A 20864-nucleotide genomic window follows, 5' to 3' on the forward strand; every position below is an offset into this window, starting at 1 on the left:
AGAGACTGTCTAATTGTATACAGCTACTATGTGCAAGTATCTACACTTACCAATACCCGTCCAATCTGCAAAGTTCTAATAACTAGAAGGCTTCGAAGCTAACCTCCCACCATCTGAAACAACAATCGCCCCATTAAGATMCCCTCCACTAGCACCAGCCATAAACAGCACCAACCCAGCAATATCCTGCTCCGATCCAACCCTCGTCAACGGCACCGCATCCTTGGGCACATCGCCCTCCGTAATCCCATGCTGAGTGCCGAATTCTTCAAGCCTAGAAGTAGTCATATCACTCGGATAGATTCCCGGCGCAATACCATTAACCCGAATGTGGTATTCGAGTAATGTAGTTGAGAGGGTCTTGATGAGTGATGTTACAGCTGCTTTGGAGAGTTGATATGCCAATCCGGACACGACTTGCCGCATGAATCCGCCGATGGAGGAGGTGATGATGACCTGTGGCCTGGGCGGGCTCAGTATGCCGCTGTTGGGGACTTGGGGCGGGCGACGCTTGTTGGCTGCATCTAGAAGGGGCAGGAATGCGACGACTGTGAAATGGGCGCCGGTCACATTAACGTGGAAGGTGTTGGTCATTTCATTGGGGTCGATCGACCAAAGCGATTCTCTGTATTGTTCCAATGGAACGGGTTTCCCGTCCTCTGTGAAGTTGCGTAGATTCCGGGGCCCGATTGTCCCGCTGTTTGCGATTAGCAAATCGATATACTCTGTTTGAGAAGCGATGGTTTTGTAGGCGCTTTCTAGGGAGTCCTTGGACGTGATGTCTGCCACGACAGGAATGATTACGTCCGGACGCGGGGACAGAGATGCTGTTTCACCCAGAGCCTCAGCTCGACGGCCAAGAACGAAGACTTTTGAGGCGCCATTTTGAGCGAGCGTTAGAGCCATTGTTCGTCCCAGGCCTGCATATGACATGTTAGAATTGTTGCAGAGGTGCGGAATGTGTGGATAGACTTACCACTTCCACCGCCGGTGACAACGGCGACGAGGCCGTTGAGGGCAAAGAGCTTAGAGGCGTCTAGATGAGACATTTTGACTGAATTGGACAGTGTTTGTTGATGAAGTGGTTGGATTGGAGGTCTTTCGAGGAGACCTTGGCTGGGATCTGGAGGTGAGTCATTAGCAATGAACGAGACATTCAACCTGCCTGGGTAGATGCTTACTTGGATCTTATGTAAAAATGTACACTCAACTGAAAGGGAGTCAGCAGAGAAGATGTAGAAGTCCGTGATCTCATTAAGACGGCCTTCTGTCCGACTTCGCAGTGACGTGCTTGTGTCCCACTTGCCTAAAGAGGCAATCGGCGGCTGAGCTGCGATAAGAAGACATTTTCCCAAGATCATATGATTATTATGATCATGAGCATAGTAGAATTACACATATTGTAGTTATCGTAGCTAGGATAATACTGCGATGTTTCGATCGTTAGGGACATCTGGAGAAGGTACTAACAGTCCACATGCAGGCTGGTGGGTATAAGTATATAAAATTCCTGACATCTATGTACATCAGGCATAAATATGTACAATGAAGTGTAAAATAGGTCTGCTATGAAAGAACATATCAGCAAAAGACACCCAGTCTAATCTATTCTTACGCGCAAACGAAAGAATCGGAGAAACTAATCTAGACGGACTGGCCGTTGTAGGCCAAATAGGCAGTGATAGCAACAGGACCAGGCACAAGGTTAGCACCAATTCCGCCGGTGCTAGCCTCGCTAGTCTCACTGTAAGCATTACTCGCAGATCCAAGACTGTTGGTGATATAGGAAGTCACGCCATTACCAACAAGCGCCAACCCAGGGTAGTCAGTGACGCCACTATCCAAAGCCACTAAAGCAGAGACATCAAAGCCACTCCAACCATCATTGGCGGTGTTGTCAAAGTCCCATTCGCCCCAGAAACCAGTGATAATGCCATCAGTGGCATCGCGGGGAACACCCACAGAGGTTGGAGATCCGACAAAGGCACCCTGGGAATCGACATCGATGGCAACGTAAGCGGCACCACCCGTAGGGACAGTCACGGTCAGAGGGAAGGTAGTGTCAAAGAAGCCGGCAAGTTGCCCTGCTTCATTGCAGTTGTTCCAGAAATAGACGGTGTATTCCTGCAGGATGAAAGAGCCGTTGAGAGTGATGGTGTACTCGTAATCGGCTAGCTCGTCCTCGGTGATTTCTATCATGTTGGAGCCATAGGGGGAGCCGACGTTGCCACAGTAGGTGTCGCCAGAGCCGGTTGGGGTAGTAACTCCTCCAAAGCCAGAGGTGGTGTAGCGTTTTTCTACATTTCGTGTCCGGTGGTGGACGTGGTCGTGGCCGTGGAAACGAGCGGCAGCGCTGCCGGCAAGGAGGGCTATGAAGAAGACATTAAGCCCTAGCAAGTTTTTGATTTGCATATTGAACATAACGACTAGGTCTTTTTGTTTGCTGGAAAGCGAGTATATAGGTAAGGAACGAGGGTTATTGTAAGGAGCGTGTTTTGAAGGAGTGGCTATGAGAACAAGCTCAAAATGGACAAAAATGAAGATCTGAAAATGCAACTGACGACCTACTTCGACTGAAAATTGACGTGGGAAACAAACACTCTTATATATTAAACTCACTTTTGACCTTTGTATACCACGCGGCCTTCAGGATCCGAACCGTCACGCCTAGAGCGTCAAATGGGGGCCAGTCTAGAGTCCAGACTCGTGGTGTTGACTCTGTTTGGGTGCAATTATTGTTGGTAGGAGTATTAGTGCGCCCCTAATAAAGCATGAAGCGTGACTTGATGCATCAGCAAACTTCCCTCTCATGGACTTGTGTCTGATGCCATAAGAAACATGGTTGATGGTAAGACCAGTATGTTGTCCAGGGCCCTCGCGTGGTTTCTTTCGCAACTCACCTCAGAGTGCCATTACCTGGAGGAACCATGGAAGCAATGAAAACTCTTATACAAATCGCTGTCCTGTCGACTATCCGAGAAGCTTGCTAGTGCCATTTCCGGTTGACATTACATTGCAAGTCATCAATTAATAGTTTCCACGCGCAGACACCAGTACCTGCATTAGCCCTAACATATGAAATTAGGAGATTCTCGACCCATGAACGTGACTCAAGGCTACTTGATTATTCCTCTGAAACAAAATTAAAGAAAGTTCCTACTACGCACTACATATGTACTAGTCTAAGCTATGAGTTAGTGAGGTTACACGCTGACGAGGCCCTCAGCCAACACCCGCGATGTCACAGTCATCACCACCAAAATTTTCATGAAAATAGTCATTAATTCTCTAGTCTAGACTCCAACGAAGACCTTTTCATTGATTCGATCACCAACATCAATCAGATTCCAGAATGAATTGCCTGCTTAGGTATTGGAAGGATGAATAATCGACCCGCGAGCGCCTCATTGAATCACAAGTCAGCACCATGTACCTAGTAGGTACGTAATGCGATGCCTGATACCACATTCCCAAGCCACCAGGAATCAAATTACATCAACTTTTTATTAGTGTCAGCCACTTGGGTTGGACTTATGAGCAAATCGTAAAGCTTTACAACATCATAATTAGCTGGCTCAGTTGGCCCTGACTTAGAGGTTACCTAGGTGCTTTTTCTGATGTCTTGGAGGGCGTAACCCAATCTTGTCTTATAGTGATCAATCTGGAGTGAGCAAGGTGAGAACAAAACGGAGATGGGCTACACATTTTATGTACGTATCTCGGACCTAGCTAGGCACTTGAAAAACTGATAGTTATCATCATACTAATAAGATCTTACAGTGAAACCATCTGTATGGCTATAGATACAACAGATCAGTTCAAAAGTAAAATACGAGAACAGTAAGAACTCATCATCCTGGCTGTTGTGCTCTATCGCCTTCCTGACGTTGTCGCTTCGCATCACGTTCCGTCTCCTGGGGAGGTCCTGTGCTTGCTCTTCTCTTCTCTTTTTCCTTTTCTTTTTCGCGATCTTTACGAGCTTCGCGGGCTTCTCGGTCTCTCTCCTTACGGAGCGCTTTGGATTCGAATTCGTGCCAATCACCCTCAATATTCTCGAGTCTATTAAATTCACATTAGTATATAAGCGAGTGAAATCACAGTATGATCCAGGATAAGACGTACTCAGTAGCCTGTTGTGGACCGGGCTCTTCAGAAGTAAAGTATGCATGAGCAAGTACTTCATCCGCCGTCGGTCGTTTGGCAGGATCATACTGAAAGATCTGACACATCAAGTCGAGCGCGCCTGGACTCAAAAAGTCTCGATAGGTATCTTCAAAAACTCGTTTCTTTCTTTCTGTCGGCCCCATCAACTCCACCCACGGCATGTCGACGATGCCGGGCCACTCGGCTCGAGTTGGTGTTCCAAGGCTGCTATAGAGTTTGTCGAGTTGGTTGAGCTCCTTCCCATCTCCGGGGAAAACTGCTTTCTTTGTAAACATCTCCATGAAGACACACGCAGCGCTCCAAACATCAACCGCTGGTCCATATCGGGTGTCTCCGAGAAGGAGCTCTGGAGGTCTATACCATATCGTAATAACACGATTCGTGTAGTCTAGCTGGCGACTTTTGGAAAAGAAACGCGCTAATCCAAAGTCTGCATATTTCAGCTGACCGCGATTGCTGATCAAAATGTTGGCAGCTTTGATATCTCTGTGAAGCACACCCCGATGATGAAGGTACTGAAGACCATCAAACATCTGCTTCGCAAGGTCCTTTTTGTGTGCTTCCGTAAGTGTGAAAGTCGGATGGTTGATCAAACCAGTCAGATCGTGTGACAGATATTCGAATACCATGAAACATTCGTTCTTTTCCACCATAACCTCTAATAAGCTGACCACGTTGTTGTGCCGGAGATGTTGCAGCAGTTTGATCTCTCTCACCGCCGTAACGGGAAACCCATCCTTTTCTCCTTCCATTCGTATCCTTTTCAGAGCAACCTTGTCCTGTGTATATATATGTATTGCTTTGAACACTTTTCCATATGTGCCAGCACCGATAACAGATTCATCACCAGGTTTACGATAGTATACCGAGTCCGAATCTCGAAATTCTTCTGGCAGGATACGTCGAGGTTTGAGGCGCTGAACAAGCCTTTTCTGTCTCTTTTGTTCGGGAGACCTATCCCGGCGACGGTCACGGTCATGTCTAAAGTCGGGTCGCTGATCATCGCGACGTGGAGCTCCACGAGGGTCAAATCGATTGTCGTCCCTCCTTAAATCGCGCGGGTTTCTGGAGTGGAAATCTCGTCGATCGTCTCTGCCTCGGCCACGGTGTGAATCTCTGTCTCGATCTCTCCTATCTGACCGATGATCCTGCTTATACTTTAGCGGGGGTAGCGGTCCAGACATTCTATTGCGAGATAATTGTTCAGGAGTCCGCTGGGCTGGCCCTCGAGGCGGTTCACGAACTTGCATTCTCTGAGCCAAATCGGGAACAGGCTTTGCAGCAGGCGGAGGAATCGCTTTAGACTTGAATGCAAAGCTGAATTTACCGCCTTCCTTGGCTGGAGTTGATGACGAGGCAGGTTCCCGGAGAGGTGGCGGCATATTCTGAGCGTCTTCAAAGTCTGCATTGGGCTGAGCATGCCGGTCTTCCATATTCTCATCGCCTGGATATCTGGAAGTATCGTCATGGTGGGTATCGGATAATGACTGATCGTTAAATTGAGAAGCTTGGTATTGCGGTGTATTTGAACCGGAACGGCTGGGAAATTTGGGAGAATTGTTCTGGCCTTCTCGGTCTCGAGGTCCTGTCGGGATCCATTGGGAACTATTAAAATGACCTCTGCCTCGGTGCGCACCGGAACCGTTGAAGCCGGAACCATGACCGGAGAAATGACGATCTTGAAAACCTCCTCGATGATAGCGTTGAGGCGTGGTTGCATAATTCGGAGGCATGTTACTGTGATCTGGATCTTGCATATCATTCCCCATTTGCTTGTTGCGACCTCTGCCATTTGGATACAGCGAATTATTAGCTCCGAATTGATTTTGTCTGTCCGCACGTGGTCCTGTCGGAGCATCTCGCATATCGAAATCCGGTGCCGAAGTCATTCTTCCGTGCCTGGGTCGTGAATCAGAAACGTGATTATTGCCACCGTTGTCGTCACGATCCTCAACACCCGGATGAAATATGGACGGCGAGCCCCGTGATGCTGCTGTAGCGGAGAAGTAATCTTTCGATCCAGTCTCACCTTCTCGAATTGGTGACATAGACGGCGAATGCCTCGTGATTCTCGACACAACAGAATGGGGTGACTGCCCGCACTTGTCCTGATCTTCGTACAAGGATCCCGGACTGAATGATCGTTGAGATGTTAAATGTCTTTCAGGCGACAAGGAGAAATGAGACGTGTGATCAAGCCCTCCGCTCGAGTATGGCTGATTTCTGGGATGCCGCTCTTGGTAACTCTCTCGTTTTAACGGGTTTCCTTGTTGATTTGGCTGCCCTCGATTCTGATTTGCGTTTCGATTTTTGCGATTGCGGTCTCGACGTGGACGACGAGGAGAGCGACCACGTCGCGATTGTGGGAAGGTTTCCCAGTCAGCGCCGCCGCGTCCGTGCGGATGTCCAAGTGGTACGTCGTTCGCCTCTTGAGACCTTGGTCCGTCTCGGCTCACAGGCCGTGACAGGGTGGAAGTAAATGAAGGTCTTCGTGATGCCGAAGGCCTAGACGATGATTCACGATGCCCAACACTGTCGTCGTACCCAGATGGCGGACCTAAACGCGATGACAAGGGTGATCTCGAACGACGTTCACGACCAATCGGCCTGCGTCTCCCACGGTGTTTATTTCTGCCCCTTTCGTGTTCGGGAAAGCGATCGCGAACATAAGCAGTATTATTTTGCTGTTCTTGTGTAACTCTCCACTCGTCTTTCAGCCCCGGACTCCTGCGAGATCCAGCCATAGATTCTTCGATGATTGCATCGGGTGGGGAGATTATAGAAAAAATTGCGGGAAAAGTCGAATTATCCAAAGCTTATACTAGTCGGCGAAGGTCCTGTAATACGAGCCGGGATCGTTTCGTATAGAAGAGTGGAATGTTATGGGACGTGGCCTCGTCACCAAGAACGAAAGTACTTTCTGGACCGGCTTTGCCTGAGATTCTTCGTTGGCAATCGCAGGGCTGTTCGGAGATTAGCGCAGGGTGGGCGGATCATTTGTTTTTCCGTAACACAACCGCGTCTCGGCTTCTCGGCGGGCAACTGCTGCTTGGCTGAATGCTTGCTGTCAGTATCTAGACTCAACAATATCTCTCTCGTTTGTGGTGCTATTTTTTTTGAGAAGGGAAATCATACGCACCTGGCGCATATCCCACTTATACAGGACTTGCGATGCGACAAGTCATTCTACAGTGAACTCTTTCCGCAGCAGATACTTCCAAGACGCAGTGAATCCGCGTCATGCTGCCACAATCGCGGGTGAGATCCTCTAGAAAGCACGACCATCCCGCGATAGTTGATACTCTACGAATTTCTTTGTAGCCAATGCCATCCCCGGGAACAAGTAAACTCCTGTACGATCACTCGAACGAGTGTCATGGTTCGAACTTGCTCGATCGATTTGTTTCCTTCCATCACACTGACCTTAGGACCTAGCTCCGCCACAGGATAATATCGTGTCTGTAATCACCCAGCTGTTTGTGTCCCACGCTAGATTTGCAGTAGAAACAATGAGCTTTAGGCCAATGCGTGCTCCGTTGGGCTCGACCGGTGAAGTAGAGACTGGGCGTGTGCCGTGCTCGTATAGCTTGGTGCGGGAATCTCTCACCGAGGGAGATAGCCGAACGGATTATCTACGGAAGACGAAGAATCATCGGGAGATACTCGTCCCATGGTGCAGAGGAGCTAGTGGTACCCTTGTTGTTATACCTCTGCTGTGCAGAACTCCATCACTCGGAACGCAGAACAGTAACACAGGGTAATTGTCACGGAGAATTGCAAGCAATTGACGCAGTCAGTTTCGCTGCCGTGAATAACCTTCATATCTGCTGTCTCGTCGAAAACTTCACATCGAAAGATATATTCCCAAAACACAGGATAGAGAATGAATGTTAGTGTTGTTCGCTGTCGTACGATGAACCGTGGAGTGTAGTTGTACATGAGCCAAAGGCCAAATAGTGCGGGTGGGATGCGAGCATATTGAATCTTTACTAGTGATCGTAGCTCGGCATCGATCGATAGTCGGGTAAAGTGACGACTGCTAAAAGACCACATAGGCTACCTTCGAAGCAACTGGCTTCGCCATGAACTTTTCCCTGAAAGCCAGGCTACGGAAAACAAACAAAGCATGGCCATGCTCTGGAATAGTGTCTGATGCGAGTAGCCGATATGCACGAGCTGAAAGCGACGAGAGTCATGGCGGTGAGAGTCGAGCAGCCAGTCGAAGCGACGATCTAGCGAGGACAGATATCGTTATACTTGAATTGTGCACTCTGGGCTACCGAGGAGCGTATAGTTTCATGGTCAGAGTCGATGAAACACGTGTGACCTGACAAGTTGTCTGGCAAGACGACTGTTCCTGATCGACGGAGCGGGCAAAGTCTCGACTTGCGTAGTAGCACTTAGACCACGTGACTGGGTTCCACAATAGCGGCCTGAGGCAGCAACATGATATCCTACACTGTCCTATTTACACAGAATCTACCAATTATTATGAAAATCGAGTAATGTAGGCAATATGCTTGGTGATAGTCATCACCTGTACAAGCCTCTTTGTTCTTTTCTAGTTTTCTAGAACCATCATACAAGACTATACAACGAGGGTTTTCTCCCACGTCGTGGATCGACATTTTTCAACTAAAACAGTGATGCGAAGTATGGCCTGACCGTGAATTATTGCATCATCTTGCAATACCTACTCAGCGGCTTGCGCAGGKTTCCTTCCTCTAGCTGCACCTCGACCCCGACCACCAGGGGCGCTTCCTCCTCGGTTTCCATTTGGCCTTCCGCGCCCAGCTCCGTTGTTCAAGCCAGCTGGGGGCGGCACATTGTTGTAGCTCTTTGGCCGGAAATCTGGGTTATTTCGAATCGCTCCTTCATCTTGATGGCCGTTCTCCACGGAGGTATAGCCTCCTCGAGTTTGGTGTTGCCCGCGAGGTGCACCACGTCCACGTCCACGTCCTCCTGTCCCGCGGAAGTTTTGGCCATTTCCTAAGCCATTTGCGATAGGATAAGGATGACCGGACTGAGTAGGTATTCCATTCGGGGCGCCACGAGCACCTCGTGAGCTCGGGGCACCACGTCCGTTTGTCTGTCCAGAAATGGCACCTCGATACGATCCTCGCAATGGTGCGGGGGGGGTAGCCTCCCTTAACTGGCCCAACCCGCCGGGTCCGAGAGGTGACCCATAACCTACATTCGCTGGTGTCTTTTGTGCTTTTTTATTTGTTGCAGCTCGGGAGCCAGCCACAAGCTGTCGATCAGTCAGATTGAGGACAGAAGATATGGGTACAGTTTGCCCTCGGAAAGGAGAGCAGCGGTCACCCAGTGTGGTTCCGCTCATGAAAGGGGCATCGAACACAACGTCAAGGAAGACAGTTCGAGGGGTACGAGTCAGCCCGACGACGGTTCCTCGAGTAGCAAGAGGAACCTTTCCGGAGTCTTGAGCATAAATGACACGATCTCCGAGGGTAAATCGCTGGTTTCCAAGCCGATGTTCAACATCAGCTGGTTTCAATAGTGCTTGTCGCGGAACACTTTTTATTTTCTTGATTTCAGGTGCGGACTGCGACTGCACTAAGCGATCTGCATCAGCCTCGATGAGTTTCACAACGTCAGAATCGAGCTGTTCAGCATCAAGAGGGACACGCTCTAGATGTTTAGATTCGACAGATTTCAACCAAGCCTTGATCTCTTTGATTTTATCCATCGCGATATCCTTCGGGTAGAAGTCCGTGGGCTCGTATTTGTCGCCTTGCGGGTTGCGTTGAATACCAGCAATGAAATCGGGAAATCTGATCATGTATTGCTGAATAAGATCAACTGCCTTATTACTAAATTCCCAACCACTTTCTCCTCGGCGAGAGTAACCAAGGACTTTGAGTTTGCGAGCTTCAAATTTCAAATTTAAGCCGAGATTAGCTCGCTGACCATCAATTGTCACTGAAAATGAAGAGGTGATTTTTGCCAAGACAAGAGGGTTCAAGCGAAGATTCCTTGCAATAGCAAAAGATGGCGTATAGGGCGCATATTTCTCTGCTTGTCGAACATGTTGTTTACCAAAATCGGGCTCCTTACCCTTAATGGCAATCATCATGCCATGGACCTTTCCATCTTCGTGAGAAGTGACCTGCACTGGTGCTCCATAATTAAATTCTCCGAGGAAGAATGCTTTCGAATTCTCTGGAAATTCTTCTTCAATAGACAGCGCCTTTCTCTCGAGGAACCTTTCATCTTCACTGACGACCCGATCAACAACAAGCTGCAAAGCATAGTCTGTCTCTTGACCTGGGATATCTGCAAATTCCTTGACTGTCGCACCATCATCATTTTTTTTCAGACCCTTGAGCAACTGAACATGAATCATTGATTCAACCGGGCCAATGATCGTTCCAAGGCGTTTACTATAGTATCCCTCAATTTTGTCCGACTTTCGAGCCCACTGCTCTATTTGAGGTGCAGAATGTGGCACTGAAACGATATGTTGCTCTCCTTCTGGCAAGACGTAGTCGAACAATTCATCCGACACGCGGACGACGAGGGCTTCCTGCAAGAATGGGTAACCAACATAGACGCGTTGTCCAAGCTTCTGCTTAGCCAATTCAACATTGGACCTCGCTTCTGGCCCAAGTAATGTGATGACCATACTCTCCTTGCGACTATCCTGCTGGAAGACATTGACGCCATGAAAGGCCAGTTGCCCGGCATGTGGCAATGTCTTAAGAGTTGGAAATCCTGCCAAAGCTGCTGCACCGAGCTTAACGCCATCAACAAGTCCAACAAAATGTTCAAGACCGTCCATAGTAGGGAGATCATAAATGTTCTCGATACAATGGCAGTTGGGGATATCCGGGAAGATTCCAGGAAGAGATGAAGGGTAAACGAATTCAATCGACGGAGAGTAGGTAAACTTCAACGTGACACCGAATTCATTTCTTGCCCTCTCTTCTGGGGTTAAAAGATGCTCCTTCGTGGCCATGGCAGGAAGCAAACGCTTTTCGTCAATGAAAGGGATTTTAACGACAGCCTCCCATTCCATTTTCTTGCCATTCATATCGAGCTCAAAGTCACGAGGATAGAAGTCGACAATTGGTGAGTCGGGAGATGTCATCAAATCCCAATAAGCCGTAGGAACAATCTTTTTGCTGCGGTCAGGTAACACACCCATGAGCTGTTGGAATGGGCGGAATGGTTGTCCGAGTTTGAAATCAACGTTCGCACCAAGGCCTTTTTTCACATCTAAAGAATGGACAATGAGTATCAAAATGAGACAGTGAAAGAAATGAGAACGAACCGGAAATCATGGGCGCATAGTGATATTGAAAATACCACGGCCAGGATACAACACCACGATAGTAGTAGAATAAGACCCACTGAAGACCCTGCACGTAGTTCTCCGTCAACTTGGTCATTGCCGCTTCGTCTTCCAGGCCATGACCAAACTTCTCCATGTAATATTTGTTCTTCCATTCCTGAAACTTCTGTTCGTACTTCTGCTCGGCAGCCATCTGAGCCTCTTCTGCTGTCTGCTCGTGCACCTTTGCATTCTCGTATCTCTTAATCACTCGTCGAAGAGCCATGAGAGCTTCTTCGTCCTCGGACTCTTCAGACTCATCAGCGTCGCCCTCAGTTGCAACGGTGGAACCTGGCAGTTGAAGTCTGATGAAACGCTCCCCATGATCGTCCGTTATTGTCGTCCACATCAATCGTAGGTCGTCTGCGAGTTGTTCGACAAATTTTCGATCTCTAGCGGGAAGGGCCGGTGAGAAGTCCAACGGTTTAGCGTGCTGAATGTTGGAAGGCCGATTCAACACATATTGTTTGATATCCTTGAGAAGCTTTTTTTGTGAGGGGGTGATTGTAAACGACTTTTGGTTGTCTTTTGATTCGATTGCATCACTGCTCGAAGTCTTTGAGCGGATCCATTTTGCATCAGAGTACTCGGCTTCGAAGAAACGGAACTCGAATTCAGATAGTTGATCAAGCAGAATGCCAAGTCGTTGCAAGTTAATGCTGCCATACTCGTTGATATAGCCACCCATCTTCGGAAGCGCCTCCTTGTACTTGGTAAACATCAATGCGAGCGCACCCTCATTGATGTGCATGTGTGGTAAGTTTGGTAAAAAGTCGTTTCCAACAAAGAAGGCCATAAGAATGAAGTCATCAATGATTCGTTCCATGTCATAAACGAAACCAGTATTTTCGGTCATTTTCAATTCCTGAAATTCCAACTCCAGATACTCCCTAACGATGCAAAGATGCAGTAAATAGAAGTTTTGATGTTCTAGTTCCTTTGATTTTTTCTGTGCCTGCCTTCCGAATGTGACTTCCTCGCGTAGTAAGCAAAAGTATGGGTCGTGGCTGAGAAGTCCAAGCATGATAAGATCTGCATCTAACCCGTACAGGCAATGGCGTACGTTTGGATCATAACCCGGCTGGGCTTTCGCCTGACGGATGTACTCCATGATCTTGTGTTCACCTTCTCCGGGTACTTCATGGCCGGAAAGAACAATATCTACACCTTGCCATTCCACGTCTTCGGAGATCTTCTTGCTGATAAAATATTTCAGCTGCTTGGTTAATCGAGCCATGAACTCAGTACCAGGAGTGATACAATTGCTGTCAAATGCGTCTTCCTTCGGCATTTCAATACCCTGGGCGATCGCCTTCTCTTTGGCAACTTCGGCATCGAGCGCAGAACGAAATCGTCGAGCACGTTGCTGGTTCATTTTTGCGCGCGGAGCTACTCCGTCGATAGCCATGAAGAAGAGCTTCTTGGGTTTGATTTTCCCGTATAGATGCTCAATGTAGTTGAAAATGGCAATGAACATTTGATCTTCGGACATTCGATGCGTCGGCGAGTCTGAATCATTGTGTGTGCAGTTGTGAATAATTCCGTTCATATCGAAGTAGAGGTTGTCGAATTCAGGAATGCGATTCTCGGCGATCAACTGCGATATCGAGGGATAGCGCTCGCTGAGCCATCGAAAGAACTTGGGGACACCCATTGCTATTTATGGCTATGGGGTCTGATGTATGTGTCGTAATGTATGGAGAGAAAGTTGGGGGTATACTGCGAGTCAACCGCAAGGCATTAAGACGAGCTCAAAACTATGGCTGTAAGTGGTAACGTCGATAGCCGATACAATCTTTAATCTGAGAATGTAGCACTCGCAATGTAGTACTTAATCAGAAACAAAAAGAAATGAGATCGAATGAAAAAGAAGGGAGGAGATCTTCAGACGCGCGAGAGTGTGCAAACAAGAGGCAGCTCTTCTTGCAATTGGGATGCGGGATAAGCCATGGATACTGCCTTCCTAAGGGTTCGCCGCCTTAGCCTGGATTCTCAGGCTGCAAAGGTGAACCCGTAGCTTCGGTAGGACTCCGGAATAACTATCTCCCTGCTCCGGTCGCGGCTCTTTGAAGTCGCCGGCCGGAAAGAGTTTAGTGCCTATTAACGCGCTCCGCGTGTTTGCTAGAGCTTCACTCCCACTGCAGATTTGCGTGCTCGACCTCACCAAGCTTTACTTTTAACCAAGTCTGCAAGAAGCTCCCAAATCCAGATCGAGACATTTTTACTCCCTACGGAACTCTTCCTATTTTAGAGAACAATTATCTTGACGTGATCAGAATTCACTGCAGTCATGGAGCCTTACGACGATGGTGAGATCCTAGATTCCTTGTCTATGGAAGCTCAAATTAACAACGCACAGGCTTTATCGAGGAGCAGGAGGAGCAAGAGGAAGAACGAAATGAAGAAAAGATCATCAACGAAGGTTTGTCTGTTGTCGTAACAAGCAAATTTCGCGACTGACCTCTTTGCCAGAGTATAAAACATGGAAGAAAAATGCGCCATTCCTCTACGACATGATTCTAAGCACTGCTCTCGAATGGCCCACTCTTACCACTCAATGGCTTCCCGACAAACAAGAGTAGGTCTATCACTCCTGAGTTACGGGATATTCGTGACTTAACAAGCTCTAGGGTCCCCGACAAACCTTACTCGACACATCGCTTACTGCTCGGTACTCACACATCCAATGACGCCCCCAACTATCTGCAAATTGCGCATGTGCAACTCCCCAATCCAAACTATCCAGAAGCCGAAGACTACGATGAGGAGCGCGGCGAGATTGGAGGCTACGGTGGTGGATCGAAAAAAAGCGCGGTAGAAGTCAAATTCAATATTGTTCAGAAGATCGACCACAAGGGCGAGGTCAATAAAGCGAGATACCAACCACAAAACCCCAACATCATTGCCACGATGTGCACAGACGGTAGAGTCATGATTTGGGATCGATCTAAACACCCTAGCATGCCTACTGGAACAGTCAACCCCCAATTGGAGCTATTGGGACACACAAAGGAAGGCTTCGGGTTGAGCTGGAGCCCCCATGCCGAGGGGAAATTGGTGACCGGAAGTGAAGACAAGACTGTGCGACTCTGGTGGGTAGCTTACATGTCTAGATTGTTGGTTCCAGAAGGTTAACACAGCTCTAGGGACATGGAAACATACACCAAGGGCAACAAGGCCATCAAACCAACCAGCACGTATACGCATCACTCTTCTATTGTGAACGACGTTCAGTATCACCCGCTACATTCCTCGCTGATCGGTACGGTGTCAGACGACATCACGCTTCAAATTATCGACATTCGAGAGTCTGACACAACCAAAGCGGCCGCTGTTGCAGAGGGCCAGCACCGAGATGCTATTAATGCGATCGCATTCAACCCCGCCGCAGAAACGGTTCTTGCTACGGGATCCGCGGACAAGTCTATAGGTTTATGGGACCTCCGCAACTTGAAATCCAAACTGCATGCGCTTGAATGCCACACCGAGTCTGTCACCTCTGTATCTTGGCATCCGTTTGAGGAGTCAGTGTTGGCTAGTGCGAGCTACGACCGCAAGATTATGTTCTGGGATCTGAGCCGAGCTGGTGAAGAACAAACGCCAGAAGATGCTCAAGACGGCCCACCTGAATTGCAAGTTCCCGTTTTGTCTTGGTTGTGCATAGTTGTACTAATTATCATCAGGTTGTTCATGCACGGTGGCCATACCAACCGCATTTCCGATTTTAGCTGGAACTTGAGTGATCCATGGGTGCTTTGCTCGGCAGCAGAGGATAACTTGATGCAGGTGTGGAAAGTTTCGGACGCCATTGTGGGCAAGGATCTCGGTGATGTGCCGACGGAGGAGTTGGAGGCTTGAAGTTTACAACTCGGGTGATTGTTAGAGTCAACTCCAAAATACAACACATACATAAAGGCAGTCATCAATTTTGTGAAAATGACCAGATACTAATTAGGAATTGTATTTGTAAGATGGTAGCTGAAAGCATCGAGGGGGCTGAAAAGAGCTGACCTTATCGCCATTCCTTATCAGCAAGTCGTGCATCGCCGTTGTTAGAGCAGCAGCAACACTAATCCTAATACGGAATGCTTGATGTACTATTTGTAGGTAATTGCAGCACGTGATTGGCCGACTGCTGTCATTTCCTTTCGGACAATTCCTCCCACCGTTAAAGCAGCAACAGCGCGAGTGATTCATTGCGGGGATCCCATAGGAAAAAAAAATAATAATTACGGTCGTCGCTGACCGAAGGGAACTTCCATTATTGCCGATGTCTGCTTAGCTCCGATTGTTGTAATCCATCTACTCTTCTCTTCCAGCTACAACAATTTCATCAATCCTCCTGTGTCTTCTCTACCAAGTCATTTTTCAATCGAACGAGAAGCTTTCTTACGTTCGGTCATTTCACATAACTCCACTCCTGACAGACATCATCAATTGAAATCGCCATGGGCTCCGGCTCATCCCCACCTCTTGGCCCAAAGCCCTTTTCCGCTCTCCCAACTCATCTTCTGAATGGCAGCTCGCCTCTACATTCTTCAGCTGCGACGAGCAACAGTGCTCGTGAGCGCGAAAGCTTGAATTCGTCTATCCGCTCGTCGTTCCGCGGAGCCGTCAGTTATGAGTCTGCCGACGCGAACGCCGAAAATGAGCCCATTGAGGCTGATAAACTTGGACCTGTGAGTCCGCCCTCTCTTGTCAGTCGACCGGCCAGTCCGTATACGCTGGTACCGCCAATTGATTTTGATGGTTTGAGCTGGCCTTGTGAGTATTCTGTCATATGTAACTGAATCGGCGAGCTAATATCCTTAGGCCCCGGTACCAAAGAACGACTAGAGGAAACTCCTGAACAAAACGCAGAGCGAGTGCAGAAACTAGCAGGAGCTGTAAAGACTATTCTAGAGTGTGTGGGCGAGGACCCCGAACGAGAAGGTCTTCTCGGGACCCCAGAGCGCTATGCCAAGGCAATGCTGTGGTTCACAAAGGGTTACATGGAGAACGTTCGAGACTTGGTCAACAACGCCACATTTATGGAGGACCATGACGAACTGGTCATTGTGAAGGACATTGAGGTTTTCTCGCTGTGCGAACATCACATGGTTCCGTTTACAGGAAAAGTGGGTTTCCAGCTTCTGTTACCAAATTGGGTCATTGCAGCATCTCATTTGACTTTTATAGATTCATATCGGTTACATCCCCGATCGCCGAGTGCTCGGTCTCTCGAAATTAGCCCGTCTAGCCGAAATGTTTTCACGCCGCTTGCAAGTACAAGAACGTCTCACGAAACAAATCGCCTTGGCCATCAAGGAGGTGCTGAATCCCCGAGGTGTCGGAGTGGTCATGGAATCTTCGCATCTCTGCATGGTGATGCGCGGAGTCCAGAAGACCACCAGCACAACCACAACAAGCTGTATGCTAGGCTGCATGCGAACCAGTGCCAAAACCCGCGAGGAGTTCTTGACACTTCTCAACCGCAGATAAGCACAACTGCAACACTAATGAATCTTTCATGAGTTGAGTGTACTTTAAGCGTTTTTTCTCTGTCACTCTTTCTTTCTCTCTCGGCAATCTCTCAAAAATGGAGTTATGGCGGGACCTCTCAACAGGATTTTGGTTGGCATTTTGCTTTCTTGTTTATTATCTTTCATCAGCGGTGGGCGGTATTGATCTTACCACCGGGACTGCATGATGTATTTTTCTCAACGATTCTCTAGATACATACATGAATTCCGCAAGGAACTTGACTTTCAACCGGGAAGCGTCACCTCGAACTGGAAATCCTAGCATCCAGAAACCGCTAATATGAGTTGATGGAGCCTGGTGACTGAACTTTCGACTCTCATCTCATTCATTCAAGACTCTTTCTCTAATCCACGAGTTGAAGGAATTGGGAGGAGTGACATCAAATCTCAGGTCAGGCAAATTGGTAGCTGTTTTGTCACGTGAAACAACAAAGTCTACTGATTATAGGGCAAGTAGATTCAGTAATCCTTCTTTTTCGGTAGAGTCGCTATTCATCTTCTGGAAAAACAAGGGCTTCACATATTGTGAGGCACGTAGGGGCATTGATCATTTGTGTAACATTTTCTCCCTATTCACTGCACACTTCGTCTGATATTAGATTGCTTTTGGAAAGTCCTTCCTCTTTCCTCTTTTGTCCCGTTCACGCCCGCGTGTTTGTTGACTTTAGCCCACAAAATCTTTTAATACGCGCACTCTTATCATCGTACTCTCATCGTCACAATCTTTCTGAGACTGTTTTTTGTCGTGTTTGCTCACTCAGTTTAATCTGTGGCAACAACCATGGCACCAAGGGTCACAGGATCAGGCTCTGGTCGTCGTCGTCGTCAACCTGATGCAAATCCTCAGACAAGAGCCAGTACAACCCCTCAGCCCAGGCCTTTGGCACCTGCTTCAATTCCAAGTTCCATCAACGCTTCAAGTTCCAGCAATGCTCAAGTTCTCGACCCAAACATCAATCCACGCCTCCAAGGCGTGGTCATGGACGATGATGAGGTTGTGCAAGTCCGAGCTGATCCAGCTTCCGAGGCTAACATGCAGGCTGGAAATGGAGATGTCGACCTGGCAGCTGCTGTCTCTGGACTGTTGCTATTGGGTGCAACGACTGGTCCAGTTACGCTTGGAATTCAAAGGTAAGCCTTGATATCATGCCACTGAAAGCACATTTTTGCTGACTAGATGGCAGCGAGACGGCCACTGAAAGCGCTGCTTCAGGGCCCTTAAGATCATCCACTCGAGCGGCACGAAAGAACAAAGGTGTAAAGCGACAAAAGCTAGGCGAACCTGAAACTCCTGTGCCACCAGCGGCAGAGCTGTCCATATACTCGTTCAAATCTCGTCGACTCATCAGTGGACGTGCAGTTCCTCGATTCAATATCTTCCAGGCCATACTACAGCATGTCCACATCTTTTTCCATTTCGTCACGTGTCTCGACGTGGACAGTCTGATATCTCTCTACGCTATCTCCAAGGATCTGCACAACATGGTCAACACATGTAATAGCGCAATTGTTCTGGCTCAAGCTATGCGCTACGCCCCCATAGCAGCATCAACATTTCCATTCAGATGCTACCGCAGTCTGTGCAATGAAGATCCACGCGTCGACCTAGATGTGACTCGAGGCCAGACTCGTATGATCCCTTCCTTTCGTTGGCTTCGAATGATCCACTATCGTCAGCAGACAGCACAGAAAATCGTTCGACTCCTGAACGAAGAGGGTCTCTATCTCCCGCAAGAACAGGGAGAAAGAGTCGTCAAGAAGATCTGGTTCCTGATGGATATCCCCGATAACCAGCGACGCCTCGCTACCATCCGAAACCTCGAGCTATGGACTGCAGCCGATCTTTTCTATGCATGCATGTTCTTTATGAGAATCGACATGCGTTGCACCGATCCACTTATTCCAATCGCACATGCCAACATTCGTCGTATGCTCATGGCTCAACCTTCTCTAACCATGACCTGCCTCGTGCTTGATCGGAAGTTCCTCCTCGACAAACATCAGGCGATGCAGACTTACATGCGCTGGAAGCATATACCTGTAGACGGCCAGCAGCGTAATGTCTTTGGCGTTCCACGGCATGAATTGGGTCTGGTGCAGTATGAGGGGTATGGGAAGCATGGTAGTCGGGTCAAGCTTCAGCGTCCTGATGAGTTGGTTCTCAAAGAATGCGTGCGCCGGGAAATGCAGATGGAGACTGCATTCTTTTGCATGTTGAATTGGGTGGGCCCACAGCAGGTTAATACTGCGGCTTCTGCTAATGCTGCTCCTACTAATGCTGCTGCTGCAAATGCCAATGTCAGTGCCAGTGCCAGTACCAGTTCTGTTAATGCCAACTCTTATGCTGCTGCCAGTGCTGCTGCCAGTGTTGCTGCCAGTGTTGCTGCTAATGATGATGACGACGATGCTACTGAGATCTTGGATGAGGCGGACATGTGAAGTTGCTTTGAAATCTTGTCCCCAGTTTGGTAGGTTAGGGTATTCGGATTGAGCCACTATGGCCTTGCTACACATTACCTAGTCTAGAGCCTAGTTAGTAGAAATCAAATTGAATTTTGACTATTGAAGATCGGGATATTAAAATAGTTGAACCAGTGATTAGGGTAGATGTGTAGATAAGCTTCCCCGCATGGCTCCTTATCGTGAACCATGGACTGATCTCCCAGGGACCAGCTGATATTTGTGCTACTACACTATTCTAATCCTTAGACCTAGGGTATATTCTTACAGTGAGTCATTATCTTATATCTTCTCACGGTAAGCGCTGCCTGCTGTTATTATTCAGTATACCATTTGAATGCTTTTCATATCGTCCTAAGCCAGTGAAAAATATGTCACTGACTGTGCCCTAGGTCTTTCAACATCCACACAAGCCTTGCAGAAGGAATATAACGCGATAAATATTTCATAAGCATCAGGAGTCTGAAACATAACCCCCTGCAAAGAAGATTGTCAATAAAGCCTCAAAAAGTCCGACTGCATTCAGTCCCCATCTCCAACTCACCCAACAACCCCGCATTCAGAAACAACAATAAACAAAATGGGCGATAACACCTTCTTCTTCTACGGTGATAACATTGAATCCTCTCCATTCCATATTATTTTTCTCTCCCTACTAACTCAACATAGGAACCCTCATGGTCCCCGCAATCCTCCACCGCATAATCCACGGCTCCGCAACGCCTGAACCCTGGCAAAAAGCGCTCCTCACCACCAGACCCGCCCTCTTACCAGGCTACAGACGCTACCGAGTGAAAGGCGCAGACTATCCCGCCATCCTGCCCTACGCACCACCGGAGTCGTCGTCTGTACTGGGCGTTGTGGTCACAGGGCTGACGGAAGGCGATGTCCTGCGTCTAGACGTTTTCGAGGGAACCATGTATGAGAAGCGTATTGTAAAAGTCAAAGTCCCCAAGACAAAGGGTGCTCTAGAGGATGAGGATGACAAGTCCCTGCAGAAAGGATTAGATCACACAGCGCACTTGACGGGTAAGCAAGAAGAAGACGAAATGGAGGAAGTCGAGGCGACGACGTATATATGGACGGATCCCGAGGAGGATTTGGATATGGGCGCGGAATGGGATTTTGAGTCGTTCAAGAGGGATAAGTTAACGTGGTGGATTACTGCGCCAGAGAGCGAGTTGTAGTAAGTTACTGCTCTAGAGGAGGAGGAGGAGGATGATGATAGATAGGTAGATAGAATAACGATTCAGTTCAAACACGTGTTGGTATCTAAAATACAATGACTCCTGTAATGCTAACCCCCATAACCTGGGGAACCCTGACAAATATCAACTTGATCTGCAAAAGCACCTCCCATCCATGCA

The 20864-nt window shown here is 48.2% G+C and overlaps 6 protein-coding genes across 6 annotated transcripts; 4 read left to right on the plus strand and 2 right to left on the minus strand.

The window, feature by feature from the left end:
- Window positions 1–75: 75 nt before the first annotated feature.
- On the minus strand, window positions 76–1049 carry BHQ10_007591 (uncharacterized protein; the record flags this gene model as incomplete). Its single annotated transcript, XM_040880303.1, has 2 exons — window positions 76–920; window positions 977–1049. 2 exons carry the CDS (start codon window positions 1047–1049, stop codon window positions 76–78), a joined length of 918 nt encoding a protein of 305 aa, XP_040736094.1.
- A 595-nt stretch (window positions 1050–1644) lies between these two features.
- BHQ10_007592 (uncharacterized protein) lies at window positions 1645–13169 on the minus strand (the record flags this gene model as incomplete). The annotated part of the gene is made up of 6 exons (XM_040880304.1): window positions 1645–2369; window positions 2620–2667; window positions 3887–4059; window positions 4123–6297; window positions 8862–11400; window positions 11456–13169. 6 exons carry the CDS (start codon window positions 13167–13169, stop codon window positions 1645–1647), a joined length of 7374 nt encoding a protein of 2457 aa, XP_040736095.1.
- Window positions 13170–13805: 636 nt separating this feature from the next.
- BHQ10_007593 (uncharacterized protein) lies at window positions 13806–15373 on the plus strand (the record flags this gene model as incomplete). Its single annotated transcript, XM_040880305.1, has 5 exons — window positions 13806–13824; window positions 13875–13937; window positions 13988–14093; window positions 14146–14607; window positions 14662–15373. 5 exons carry the CDS (start codon window positions 13806–13808, stop codon window positions 15371–15373), a joined length of 1362 nt encoding a protein of 453 aa, XP_040736096.1.
- A 590-nt stretch (window positions 15374–15963) lies between these two features.
- BHQ10_007594 (uncharacterized protein) lies at window positions 15964–16996 on the plus strand (the record flags this gene model as incomplete). Its single annotated transcript, XM_040880306.1, has 3 exons — window positions 15964–16279; window positions 16328–16632; window positions 16694–16996. The coding sequence occupies 3 exons, from the start codon at window positions 15964–15966 to the stop codon at window positions 16994–16996; spliced, it is 924 nt and encodes a 307-aa protein (XP_040736097.1).
- Window positions 16997–17818: 822 nt separating this feature from the next.
- Window positions 17819–19476, plus strand: BHQ10_007595 (uncharacterized protein; the record flags this gene model as incomplete). The annotated part of the gene is made up of 2 exons (XM_040880307.1): window positions 17819–18168; window positions 18222–19476. The coding sequence occupies 2 exons, from the start codon at window positions 17819–17821 to the stop codon at window positions 19474–19476; spliced, it is 1605 nt and encodes a 534-aa protein (XP_040736098.1).
- Window positions 19477–20174: 698 nt separating this feature from the next.
- On the plus strand, window positions 20175–20684 carry BHQ10_007596 (uncharacterized protein; the record flags this gene model as incomplete). The annotated part of the gene is made up of 1 exon (XM_040880308.1): window positions 20175–20684. The coding sequence occupies one exon, from the start codon at window positions 20175–20177 to the stop codon at window positions 20682–20684; it is 510 nt and encodes a 169-aa protein (XP_040736099.1).
- Between the last annotated feature and the right edge of the window lie 180 nt (window positions 20685–20864).

The sequence above is a fragment of the Talaromyces amestolkiae genome (assembly GCF_001896365.1).
Source record: "Talaromyces amestolkiae strain CIB chromosome Unknown scaffold16.1, whole genome shotgun sequence".
Classification (NCBI taxonomy): domain Eukaryota; kingdom Fungi; phylum Ascomycota; class Eurotiomycetes; order Eurotiales; family Trichocomaceae; genus Talaromyces; species Talaromyces amestolkiae.